The sequence below is a fragment of the Bombus pyrosoma genome, linkage group LG7 (genome assembly GCF_014825855.1).
Source record: "Bombus pyrosoma isolate SC7728 linkage group LG7, ASM1482585v1, whole genome shotgun sequence".
Taxonomy (NCBI): domain Eukaryota; kingdom Metazoa; phylum Arthropoda; class Insecta; order Hymenoptera; family Apidae; genus Bombus; species Bombus pyrosoma.
The window spans coordinates 1,716,796-1,731,068 of NC_057776.1; the positions used below are offsets into that span (position 1 = coordinate 1,716,796).

At 31.1% G+C, this 14,273-nt stretch overlaps 1 protein-coding gene and 1 long non-coding RNA gene across 4 annotated transcripts in view; both read right to left on the reverse strand.

The window, feature by feature from the left end:
* The window catches only part of LOC122569574, a 101,899-nt gene that overhangs the window by 75,898 nt on the left and 11,728 nt on the right, over positions 1 to 14,273 (reverse strand). The window contains exons 1-5 of one of the 3 annotated variants that reach the window (XM_043730807.1): positions 8,357 to 8,679; positions 5,939 to 6,178; positions 4,548 to 4,672; positions 1,673 to 2,312; positions 13 to 817 (exon numbers count right to left, since the gene is read on the reverse strand). In XM_043730807.1, the coding sequence (XP_043586742.1) occupies positions 13 to 817; positions 1,673 to 2,312; positions 4,548 to 4,672; positions 5,939 to 6,178; positions 8,357 to 8,556 (2,010 nt within the window). In that variant the 5' untranslated portion in view covers positions 8,557 to 8,679. Of the gene's footprint in view, positions 1 to 12; positions 818 to 1,672; positions 2,313 to 4,547; positions 4,673 to 5,938; positions 6,179 to 8,356; positions 8,680 to 14,273 lie in introns of those variants that run through there. The other 2 variants (XM_043730806.1, XM_043730809.1) reach the window with 2 other exon arrangements.
* On the reverse strand, positions 10,578 to 14,145 carry LOC122569578. Its single transcript, XR_006317513.1, has 3 exons — positions 13,784 to 14,145; positions 12,320 to 12,506; positions 10,578 to 12,021 (listed from the first exon to the last, which is right to left on the reverse strand). It is a non-coding gene; the product is annotated as an uncharacterized LOC122569578 (long non-coding RNA).

The following is a 14,273-nucleotide window of genomic DNA, read 5'->3' on the forward strand; positions in this document are numbered from 1 at the left end:
CCAGATACTAACCACTTGAAAATCGTCGGATTTCCTCCCACATGCAGAATCTTTCCTGTCATACGTTCCAAACGCGGTAACATCGGCCTCGGAATTTTCGATCAGGTTTTCAGCGATCTCCTTCATAGAGTCCGTGTTCTTATCGTTCTCCGATGCTTCTGCCTCCTCGACCATCAAGTTTTCCTCTTTGTTCGCCTCCTTTTCTCCTTTCTTCACGCCTTCTTGTTCTTCCAACAGCTTCTCGTCGGTGACGACCACGTCGAGCATCGTCTGTTCGTTGGCCGCCGCCTCGGCTTTCACTCTCTCATGCTGGTTCACGCGTGGCCCTTCCTCGTCATTTCTCGACGGCTTGCTGCCATAGAGGCTTTCCTTACTGCCCTCTCTGTCCGGTGCCCTCGTCCTGCCTTGTTCGTGTACCGTCGACTTCGATTTCGACGTGGTCGAGACGCCCACGCGTTCCTCCGTCCTCTCCTGCTTCTCCTCTTTCCCGGCTTGCTTTCCTTTTGCAGCAACAGCCGCGTTATTCGCATTTGAATTCGCACTCTCCCTACCCACGTCTTCGCGGCTGTTGTCCCGCCGGAATAGCCGAATGCCGTACTTAGAGTCCTCCTTCCCTGTCGATTGGTTGAAAAACGATGCTCGGGTTTCTTCTTTCGAGTCTTTTCGGTTAGACTTGAATACGCAGCGGATATCGTCCTTGCTATCTTGGCGCTTCAATCGGTCTTCCTTGTTTTTTGGAGATAAAAGTTTGGGGATCAGACTAGGTAAGCTTATGTCCTCGCGACTTCGACGCAAGTCGTCGGTACTACCTCGGTATCTGGAAGAAATTCAAATGCTGTTTAATAAGATGTATAACGTGATATAATAATATAATCTATCGTATGTGTAACATCTACAATGACGTATAGATATCTATAATATGGATGTGTTATTTTCAAGTACAGTAGAGCACCTCTTATTTCGGTTCACTTTCTTCTTTTGAGAAATCAATTCTTCAGATAGCGTTCTCAGTACTGGCCATTAATTGTGGGAATATAAACATTTTTGTTCAAGCTATTTTATTATCATTTTATTTTTAAGACATGTTTCCTACTGATCTAAGTTCACTTCTTAAATCGACCATTGTTGAGTTTCAGTATTTCATATCCGATGTTTGCCTAATTTGTTTTCATATATTGTTTATAAACACGTAAATATTTTAAATAGAATAATCCCTAAAAAGTATATGACACCACCATTTTTTTTTCATTTGGTCGTCAATTTACAAGCAATTCTCATTGAGAATTTTAAGTAACTTCATTTGGCGTGGCACAGTAACTTGGATTATAATAATTTATATTATGTTTGATTCAAAAACCACTATAATTCCAAAACTAAGCAGGTGTCAATAACTCGCACGATTACACATTTTCACGTTTCCTCTGAACGTTAACAATCTCAACTTTGCAATTTTTGTTTCAGTCGGAATGATTTCTCGAACAGTTTTACTTGCTTTCAAACTGAATAGAACGTGAATTATCAGACGAATCGCATAAATAATACCTAGGTCATGATTAAAAAGCGGGATACTTTTGAGGAATATTTCGATGATCCTTGTGGGTGCGTAACGAAATTAAATCAAACATAAAACACAAAACGAGCTATATAAACGAAACCTTGATTGAACGCATACCTTTGAGGGATGAGAGAACGTTTGGATGATTCTTGGGGGCTTCTAATGTCCTCGAATTCCTTGCAGCTTCTTTTAAATATTGGGATATTCGATTTTCTATCTCCATGTTTAATTGGAGATTTTATCTCTGGTGAAATAAACTTCGACAGTATTCTCGGTGGTTTTATCAATGAAATTCTTGGTATATTTTGCTCTTGGCTACCTGTCGTCTCGTCTGGCTCCTCGATCCTTGTTTTATTGCAGCTGCTGGTTGCAGCGGATCGGTCGTTTTTCTTCGTTTTTATAGCATTCGACGACACTTCCTCTTCCTGTTTATTAAACAGCTTTTCTATTCGTTTCGCATTCGTTCGTTCGTTAGTTTCGACTCGTGATGACAATTTTTCGAGAGAAATCGATTCGTTTTTTGCTATCGCATCTTTGCATGGATCGTCTTTCGCGCAACTATTACATTCATCGAACTGTTCATTCGCATCCTTGGCAACTGCTTCCTTTTCATTGGAATTCGACGTTTCTCTGTCAATGGACTTTACGATTTCATTCTTGTTAATGATTTCCCGATATTCTTGATGACGAGACGGCAAACTTCGATATATACGCAATTCTGGCGATTTCCTTGCTGCGGACCAGCGTGTGGGTGGACCTATACACAGAACGTATAAATAATTTATTGGATTCTTTTGATAAAAAAAGTGAAATTTTCGATACGTGAAATACCGACAAAAGTACTTGCATTGAAAATGAATTCAAATTTTTAGATTTATTATAGTAATCAGTTGGTCTGCTAAGTGTACGACAACTTACAGTGAGGAGCAAAACTGATGCAACATCCTTGAAACTGAGTAACATCTTTAAAATTGGACCAAACGATATCGATCTTTTTGAAAAGTTACGGAGATTAGTTTACTAAATGACGTGTAAACAAAATTTTGGGAAAACTGCAATTGACCGAAATCGCGAAGAAAAGAATTAACGTTCGCTTTCTTCAACTTTATTATCTGAGCATGTAGAAAAATTTAAACGACACATTTTATAGATTTATGTCAGTTTTATATATGCTGGAAATTTTATTGAAATCGGTTGATGTAAAAACAAGCGATAGGCATCGAAAGATGTAGATTCGGCTGGGCAGAAAGACGTGAAAACTGTGATTTTCGCCATTTTATTGTTCATAGCGACGTTAACCAATTTTGATGAAATTTTCAGCACGTATATAATTAACATAAATCTTCAAAATGTGATCGTTAACGTAAATTTTCAAATTGCTTAAATTATCATTAAAGGTTTGGATTTAAAAAAGTTGAAAAGTGACCTTTTCTTTTTTCTTCGCGATTCCAATCAATGGCAATTTCTTCCCATTTTTTAATATACCGCGTGGTAAATTAATCCTTCTAAATTCTCAAGAAAAGAGAAAAATCCAAGTCGTTTCGTCTAATTTTAGAAAAGTTATTCAGTTTCAAATGATGTTCCATCGGTTTTACTCCTCACGTATATATATATATATGTGTGTGTGTATGTATGAATTATGATATATTTTATGCTATTCCTAATAATTTTGCAATATCTAATGTAGTTAGTATTGGATCTATTCAACAGAAATATTGGAGTAAAAAGTTTATAGAAAACAAATTTATAATCCTTAAGATCTTTTCAACTATTTCAATTATTTCTTTCTTATATATATACTTAATATTTCTATTGCATAAGGTAGCAGAAATTGGATGGCTCTAATGAAAAAATATAACAGAATGATAAAATATTAAATTGTCGGAAAAGTGTTTTTCTTTTACAGACACGTCTTTTACAACGATGCATCTTTATACAAACATGAAACCTCACCAGTCGAACGTTGTGATTTTTATTTTGATAGAACAAAATGGATCAAACGTAATTCGATAAAATAATATAAAACGAAAAATGCTGTGCATTCATTATTTTCTTATAAAATGAAAGAAACTTTGCGGACGATCTAATATTTTGGTTTCAATTAATTCTTTATGAATGCTTAATTTTTGTTATAACATTTTTGTCAAAAATTGGAAAACAATAAAAAATTTAAATAAGCTCTGTTTTGAATAATAAATTTAGTAATACAATAAATTGTTGCAATCTGTATTTCCATTGTAAACATCTATTATACACGTTGAGTTATATTCAGTGAAAATATTTCCCACATGCTGCTAAAATAGCTTTTTCAAATATATATGATTTTATTTTTCATGTTTGACTTATGTTTTCCAAAAACGACATTCTTCCGCTTTTTTATTTCTGAGATGAAATTCAAGTTCTCTTTTTGAAAAACTAAATTCATAAAACATTGCATTAATTCAATGAAATGATTTGCTGCTATATGTATGTATACAAATCCACATGTAACTACTATTACATAACTACATTTACTTACTTATGACATTTAACGTGAAAGTAAGGAGATAATACTATATATATTGTAGAATATTATATATATTATACGCTATATAATATATAGTGTACAGTATACTCTGTATAATATATAGTATATAGTATACACCATATAATATATAGTATAATACACTACAAATATACACTATATAAAATATAGTACACAGTATACACTATATAATACATAGTATATATTATATAGTATACGCTATATAGCATATAGTATACACTATATAGCATATAGTATATAGAAGATATACTATATTTGATATTTCATATTGATATGTTAATTATTAATATGAAATATGCTATCACGTTCAAATCTGTATGTATTTAATTCGTATGAATTTATACAATAATATTATTATGATTCTAACATCACAATAAAATGTCGAACTTGACATTACAACTATAAGTAAGACATATATACAATAAAAAGAAATAATATTCAACAAACCGTTGATTGTCCAAGCTCGTCGGATGCTGCTTTTCAATAATTCCACAGGTGACGCTGCTTTTCCATTTACAGATTTACATACTGAATTTACATAAGTCCATTTCTCAGTAACAACGTGTAATTCCCTAAAGAAACAAAAGTACAAGTTCAATTTTTGCACAAGAAAGGTAAAAGCAAAAATACCTAATTTTTTTTTACTAGAAAAAAGACAGCAACACTAACAAGAGGAATTAGTTTTCAATTGCTATACCAAGCCATTTCATAAGGAACGTTATTTCTTACTTGTCTTAAATTTTGTATCCAAAATTAGGTGGTACGTAAGGAAATCGATACAAGCAGTAATTAGAAAAATTACAAATATGTACATATATAGAAATAATCAATACTAATGAATCGTGACGAAAATGCTCAGGAAATGGCGATGTTCAGATGAAAAGCAGAAATATCGAATAATATAAAAGAGTATAATTTGAAATATGTATGTTAATCTCTTTGATCTTTAAATTTTTATTTACTTCGCGCTCCACAAGAGCTTCTCCAAGAAATAAAGAATTCAACAGAGTGCGAAATTTGAAGACGATAATCAAACGAGACTAATCTATCAATTATCAAAAATTGAACAATTTTTTAGGGTGATTAAATTGCCAAAAAGTTGATACATATATTTAGAAAACAATTGGCAATGATTATCCATTAATACATACGATAAACTGCATTTTTCAAAGATTTAAAGTCACACATATAATGTATATAATGCGACATTACTTACAAAATGATCTAATGTCTTTCATACATCATAGGTGGTCAATACGTATAAAAATTTACAAAATGACCATAATAACTAGTACTCTTAATAATCATACGATCAACTACAAAGCCAAATGCTTAATTGTAGCCTGTCGCTTACTTGGAAAATGTTAACAGAGTTTGTTAACTTTATTTTTATAAATCTATATTTAACACACTAGAATTTTACATAGATTGCATTTTATTAATTTTACGATATAGGGATACAAAAATTTACAGCGATCAACAGAATCCATCAAAATTTATTTTTATGGTGGCTTAACAGATTAATATAATTTTTCACAAAATCTACATTTAATATAATATTTTGTACCGTACTAAACCTTAGCAAATTTACTGTATACAACAAAATATTGTATTGTAATACAGAGTATTTTAAACCTTACTTTTAATATACATTAAAACTGCATTACTTTCAAACGATTTTAAATTATGTTACTTATTTTATAGAAAAGAAGATAAGCAATCCGATAAAACAGAAAAGCACAAAGAATCAAGGAAATGTCGGAAGGAATCTTAGTAGAATCGCGAACAACGTAAGCTATGCAAAAAGGAAACGGTGTAACAATGGAAGAATTACTCACGCGATCTTATAGCAAATGTTACAGATCCATTCGACGTCTTTGTTATCGGCAGGGCTCCTGACCTCGATACGGCACTGTCTGCAAACTCTGTGCCTGCAGCGTGTGCACAGAGCACCGGTGTTGTAAAATCTACCAAACGGTGCACCGCATCTGGTGCATTTACGTCCTTGGTACGATAGTTCACCCGACGCCTTCAGTAGTCCCCTCCTTCGGAGGTATTGCAGATCAGCCTTCAGTCTTCTGTAAAACGTACAGTTCCTTTGCATTACCCTCCCGATTGCACCTTACTGTCGGCTTACGATAACATCGTACTCGCATTAATCACAGTGGTGTGCAAAAGTTTCCAGCCAGATAGATTTTTCACTTCCTATTCCAAAGATGATATCTAAGAATTTGAAATAATATTGACTATAAGAACGTGGTAAGTGATAGTAGCGAGTAAAAATAGTATAATCAACAAACAGTGTAATATAGTTAAATAATATTAATTAAAATTCTTAAGAATATCATCTTTGCAATATGAAACGAAAAATATTTTCAGAAACTCTTGAATGCTATTGCATTGATCCTACTATGAACAACAATACAAGAAAAAAGTAGATACCATGTTCCTCGAATTATAGTGTAACATTTTTATTCCAAGATAATGTAATGGTAGCTTCATTAATAAACGACCGATTGTCATTGGTTGAAACAGATACAATTGATTCTTTATTTTGTTCACTTTCCAAATATTCTTACTTGAATCCACGAAAACTATACTTATGCGGATTATTCTTGCAATAGTATAAATGTAATGGAATATATGTATATATATATAAGACACTTTTAGATAAATTAATTAAGCATTATCAATAGTAGAAGAATATCTTGTTACATTTCACTAAATGTATTGTAGCACATGTTCGTTATTTGATTTAGTTTCTTTTCAAGATTACAATTATCAGCTTCTAAATATTAAACATAAATGATTATAATCGAAAGAAATAAGTTGCAAAACGAACAATTTGAAACCTGTCTTTTCAGGACTGGTTCTAGAATAAAATAAGTTATAATTTTAGGATAGGGTAGATTTGCTTGAATATCAATGAATTAGGAAATCTACATATGCAAAAACATACAAACTACGCATGATATACAAAAATATTTTGAGGGAGAAGCGATCTATTTTGATTTTCATTCTATAACTTTACACATAAAAATATAAATATGCGCAGCTTACTCGTAAATACTCTGTTCGAAATGGTGATGACGGTTTCCCAAACTCCGATTTATAAGGTACCACACCTGATTTTGTGACAAGAGTTTGGAAAGTTGCAACTAATGATATTAATAGTTTATCAGATATTAACATTAACTTTTTCCGGTTAACTATGCTCAACTCGACATATTTTTCAGTATTAATACACATATAAAATTTTTGTGCCATACCTTCATTCATCGACAAGCAGAAAAGAACAAAGTACATTTAAATTCTAAACAATTTTTTAAAATAGATTCATTATTGCTTAAAAATCACGTGGAATTAAATGTCGAATACTGCTTGGATCATTAAAAGTTGAAGTTACCTCCAGTTTTATCTTATGGGGTAAGAATATCATTAGTTTCAGTTCTTCAAGCATACGAATGCTTATCAGAAAATCGAAATGGATATTTATAGTCCTCGGGACTGCGGGTATTTGAGTAAATTTATATTTAAAAAAAAACAAATAAAGAAATGGAACTTAATCAGAAATTTGTTTTACATATTAAATACTATAATAGGTGCCAAGTTTTGCATTCTGTGTATTTCTGCATTTTTAAGTTTTCTACAAATGCATGAAAACTCGCTGCCTAATCATTACATTAACTCGAAGATCATTGTATCAATTTCTTGTTATTACGCAATGACAATTAATTGAAGGAGGTTTTGCGCCTTTTCGACCATACATACCAATTTCACGACATTTCTAAAGCTTGCTACTTGCTTTTTAGGAAAATGATCTTCTAAATTAATCATGTTGCAACTGATCCCAATATAAAATAAAGAAAAGAGGTATTTTGCGAAAGCTATTATTTATTATTCGTCGAACATGCCAGAAGATGCAGAAGATGCAGAAAAAGTTCAAAGATGCAGAAATGTAAATACAGAATTCACGTAGGAGACGGAAGTACATAAAATAACCAAAGTGTAACTTAATAATATTTAGAGCAAATGAAACAAATCTCTGTTTAGATTTCATCCCTTTAACTTTAAAGTTTATAAAAATGCATAATCTACTATTTAGCGAGTCTTTAACGTTCATTATGCACTATTGACTGGTCGATGTGCGATCGTTGCATAGGTTTTATTGATCGATGAAAACGAACAAGTTATGACTAGTGACATGCACACGCTATAGTATCACGATTGTGCCCCGTTAATGCTACAGTACTCACGCAATGAACGCAACAGACGCACGTGATGTATTCCTGTGGAAATCAATGACTGTTCTATGGCTCACCGTACATCCCGCCGAAACACGCGTCACCGCGTTTGGTATCTCAGTTAACAGCAGAAAGCGATCTTCGCTTTTGACATTAGGCAAAGGAGAAGTGTGTAAAGTACAGCACGTGTTGAATATATCGAAAAATTGCATTGGTATCTTATTTAATTGTCGCACTTATTACATAACGTTTAATTATAACACATTTGTGTTTATTGTTAATTGAAAACATGTTGAAACGGAGTTGCTATATGTATAAGAAATTGTGAGAGATAAGCACTTATATTCTCTCGTTCAGAAATGTTGGGAAATGCGTTCCTTAAGTGCATGATTCTTCTAAATATTAAAAACCTTTTGAAATTGCCAATTATTTCATTGTTTCTTATCTCTGAATTACTTGTTAATGTGTACATATGTGTACATAATATAATATCAATACATTAAATATGAAAACAAATCGAAACCTAATTATTATGAACATATAATAAATTGGGTACTTTTGATAGTAATAACATTTTGAATGTTAAAAAAATAACACCTACTATATATAGAATAATATATAATAAAATACTAAGACATTGCAATTTATAGAAAGATCATTAAACAACTCTATATATTGGAAGATATAGTAAATTAATCAAATATTACAAATATTGCTTGTTTAAATTTACCTTAAGATTTACGATTATTTATAGGTATTAGTCTCTTAATGGTCTTCTTAGGTTTTGCTATAAATAAAATTATGGAAATACGTCATTCGTTTTCTTTGTCAGTGACTGAATTATATATCAAATCATGTATCATAAATAATGAATTAAAAAAATTGACAAAATGTGCGGAGTTGGTCAATTTAGCTTCTAACGGCATTTCATTTATATAACATCACAAAATTGATTATACTACATAAAAATGCGCTCGCCTACTTCAGAAGTGTAATCGTAACTTAAATTGTATTAGTCTTTTGCGAATATTTCGGAAACTAAGACCAAATGGCTGTAACACGTATAGAAAAAAGTTGTTAAGAATGTTGACTTTGACAACATATTTCAAGGTCATTAAAATCGATGAAGCATACTCTTTTCTATATAATTATCCAATATTTCCACAAATTCCAGTATATTAATTAAACACACAAATTAATTAAAAATTTTACACAATCTATCAATCACAATCTAATCCACGAAATATTTCATGTCCTCGAATATTAAGCAGAGAGCATAAAAGGCACTTGAGACTGCAATGTGTTAACAGAATAATTCGGATAAATAAAACGACAGCTTCTATGACTTTTGGTCCGAGGACGGTAACTCTTGGGCGATCGCGCAGTTGCCGTATAGCTCGTATCTAGCTTCTTTTGTTGTAAAAAAAGAATTGACACACCACGCAAGAAAGATTGCTACATCTTTCTGGTTGGTGCCAATGTTGCGTTAGTGTACCTCGTAGGTGTTCCACCAAGTGGCATATATTTGCTTCTCATTCCTGTCGCATAATGATAAAGCATATTAACGTAACATACTATGTATACGATGCAATGGACACGACCAAATAACAGTGAACGATATTTTCTTTGACTTTTAGACAACCCGATCAAGTACTCGAATATCTTCCTCCTGTTTCTCTCTATCTTCTGGAATTGTATTTGTGCGTGTAGCATAGGAACAAGACGCGATAAGAATAAACATTTACGTGTTAGATGTATGTAAGCTCATGAAAGTATTCGAACATTTGTAGATGCCTTTTATGAATATATTATGTGTGCTATACAAAATATTTTAAAATTTCATTAGCACCGTTACGAGACTTGACTATTATAATTAGATTGGTAACGTTTAAAACACGAAATGTATATATATAAATTACAAGATATTTAATGCAAATATAATTGCATTTCGCAGAGATCACAAAAGTATTTAAACAGTCAACTATCTATTATATTGAAAACCTCGATACATATTCAGTTGGACCAAATTTAACATCTACTTTACATGCTATAGATGGTTATTCAGGCTGTATAACTCTTTTATTAAATATATGTTTAGAATAAATATCTTGTAATATCCTATACATACGTATAATTTTATTGTGCTAATGGAGTTGAAAAATGTTTCATATAATTTTATGATATAAAAGTTTTCTATGGTAAGTGTTCCTATGTTCAAAATACTAAAATAAGTAATTGAGATGTTCGCATTGACTGATATTCATTGATATTTAAGTATTACATTATTTATATTATTAAATATATAATATTCATTTAAAAGATTTAACATTTTTTGACTCTATCTAAAATGCAGTATTTTTTATATTTGTATTTAATTAATATTTTGGTCTATAAATATTATTTATGCTTGTATTATTTGTACGTGCAGAGACAGGGATGTTGCACTTTGCGTTGTAAATTATAAAATAGATATATAGTAAAATTTACACGCAATGCGCACAAAATATTCATGCAGAAATTATCATCATGTTTTACGATTAATTATCATCGTACTTTATTTTTAGGAAATTGTGTAACATTAACTTGTTACTGTACGTGAAAATGGAAAATTCTATTTTATTATTCTTTTATTTTTCTTTTTGTTCGAAAATACAGTATGCACGGTTTATTAAATACTTATTTTGATAAGTAAGCTTTTGGATATGTATATAACCAAGCAAAAATGTATTTATATTCCTTATTTTTAACTTTTTCCCCTAATTCTTATTCCTTGTTCAAACCTGCTTAATAGCAATAGAAAATCTAAGTTAACAATTTATATTAATTAATAATTAACATAATCGATCGGAATATACTTTTCCACATTGCTTTTACTACCTGTAATACAAATTTGGCCAATTTATTATCCTCATTATAGAAAACATAATTAAATTACTCATATAATTCAATTTGTTTACGTTATTAATTCCATCTAATGTATAATAGCACAAATATTTAAAAAATAGAAAATCTTACATTTATATAGTTTTCTATATAATACAAATTTTTAATTCATCACAATTCCTAAGATAATTTATCAAATAATATTTAACAAAATTATGGTATTTAAACAGAAATTAGCTTCATAACGTAAACGCAGCTTCCTCCTAGTTCTTTTCGTTGTCTTTTTTATTTCTATATATATATACGTATATATACATATACCGTTAGCCTACATACCTTTAACCTCTATCCATGAAGGACAGAATTTCCGATGCAAACATTTACTCTTATATGATTAGAATACAGTAAGCAAATTTCTAGAATGCGTTAATTTATTACCTCATATAATCCTGACATAATTTTCGCTACATTTAACACAAGCGAAGCGATAAATCGAACAATCTTTACATTTGAAGCGTTTGACTATCAAATATTTTCATATTTTATCAAATTCATTAGGTATATTATTTAATGGAATATCTGGCAAAAAATTCATTTCTAACATATTTACAGATATACATCAAATGATTGCAAATAGATATTTTTATATAGTCGTTACATTTGATTACATATCTGTAAAAATGTCTCTAAAACAATTTATAAAAGATCCTAGTACTTAACGAATAATATTAACTTTGAAAATTAACTTCATTCATACAATAATGTTTATGTCCTGAATAGTATGGAGTAAGAAGCTGCAACAGAATAGATTTATTAAAAATTATTTATAACAGTAATTATCTAAAAGTAGTTACTTACAAATTACTTATATTAAATTGATGTATCTATAAATAAACATATTTCCAATTCCAATATATACATAAATATACCTTTTCCAATGGAACTAAATTTCTAATATATTTCAATATATTTTCTTCTAATTTAATTAAACTAAATAGTCAGTTAATGTAATTCTTTAACTAATTTCATTTCATTGAAATCACATACTTATTTGAATACATTTATAAAACCAAATTTATAACTGAGAATTACTTATAAAGTTTTGAATGATTTAGGTTAAGTTTGAATCAGCATTTGTTGAAACCAGTGAACGTGTAAAATAGAAGAGTGGACACAGTGGTCACATCCGATCAGCAAAAGACGAAAGTAGTAGTAGAAGCACACCCATAAAGAATCATTGCGCGCCAATCCCACGCATCCGCCTTAAGGGCACTAAAAGCTGTGCAAATTTATGTATTAATCTAAAAATATTGTCTTCGATGGTCTTGATAAATGCCTTGTCTAAAATCACATAAATTATTAAACTAAATATATGTTCTATTAATAATTTTATCACTTTGACAATAATCATTCAAACGGAGTTTTTCATTGTAAGTATTCCTCTCGTTAAATTTATTTCATTTATTATTAAGATTACGTTATATATTTTCCCTAAAAAATCGAAGATATCGGAACATGACTTGTGAATAATCTTGTTATTTTAATAATATTCATTCAAACGAAGCTTTCTTTTATAAACATGCCTTCTGTAACATTTATTTTATTTGTTACTAATTACAAAACTATGTCTTTTTATTTACATAAAATAGAAATATTAGAATACGGTTTATAGACAATCTTGTTGTCTTAACAAAATTCATTTAAATTTTATTTTGGATACTCATTTTGTAAAACTGATTTCATTTATTACTATATTCTTTCTTTATTTCTTTATTACTATATTCTTTTAAAAGATATAGTGTATAATAATATAGAATACGATTATGGAAATAAAAAAGAGATCTGAAAGAAAGAATTGAGCTTCATGGAAAGAACTAACAATTTTCAGGAAATATACGTGATTACGGTTGCAGTATGAAAGCTACTTTGAATCGTCAATTTGCATACAAAATTGGAGAGTTTCGATGAGATGGAATCCTAACTAAGAATTAACGTCTTTCACGGAGAACAACCTGGAAACAGAGTGTACGATGAAGCTGGTTGAACAGCTTTATCTTCGAGGATAGATTGCTCCAAGATAAAGTTGCGGTTACTATCCTCCTGCTCAAGAAGTAATTAGTGTGATATTATAACGTGACCAGAATGTACCGATTTCGTACTTAACTATTCCATTAGTAGAATATTCTTTTTGAGTAAATTAAATCTTATCGCAATTAATTCTGTCAAAAATGAAAGTAATAAATGACGGATAATTGGATTTCATTTATCGCCAAACAAATCTAAATTTCATCAATATATATTTTTAAGTAAAGTTAATTCTTAGATAGAACAACTTTTTAACTTATCTTTTATTAAAGAGTAAATACTAGTACCAAAAAAGTATTCATAAATGCTAGGATTATCACGGATTCATTATTTTGATATATTAGTCTTTTATCATCGAAGAACATTCGAGACTTAATCAAACAACGTCCATTCATTCAAACGGAACTTCAAAACAGCTGTAACTTCCACTAAACGTAACTCGTCATATTATGCGTCACATTATCAACTTACTAATCCGTCAAGCGTATTATTCCTCCTTTGAAATCAGCGACATGGAAATGGTCACGACACTGCACAACTTGACCAGTTTTCCAACAAAACTACATAAATTCTATATAAAATCGTCCAAATAAACGGCAATTACATTAAAACAAAGGTGATCGACGATGTGTAAACGGTTGACGAATCGAGTTCTTTCCCTCAGCAAGATTGGCTTTCACCGATCTCCGTCGTGCCAAAAACACGCGAAAGAACCGAGACTGCTCGATACACCTACGCGTCCCTCTAGTTCCGAGAGAGCGAGATTCAATCGGTCGAAGACACGTTGACCGCATCCGGTCGAGCGAAACACAGCCGCTAGACTGGGGATCGGCGTCGACTCACCGATGTTCGTTCGCACAATAAAACGAGCCAACCGCGGTGCAAGCTGGTGTCACTTTCCGCCACCATTACGGAGCCGATATTAAGGGCGCACTGGTGTATCCAGAGAGGAGCGTGTGGC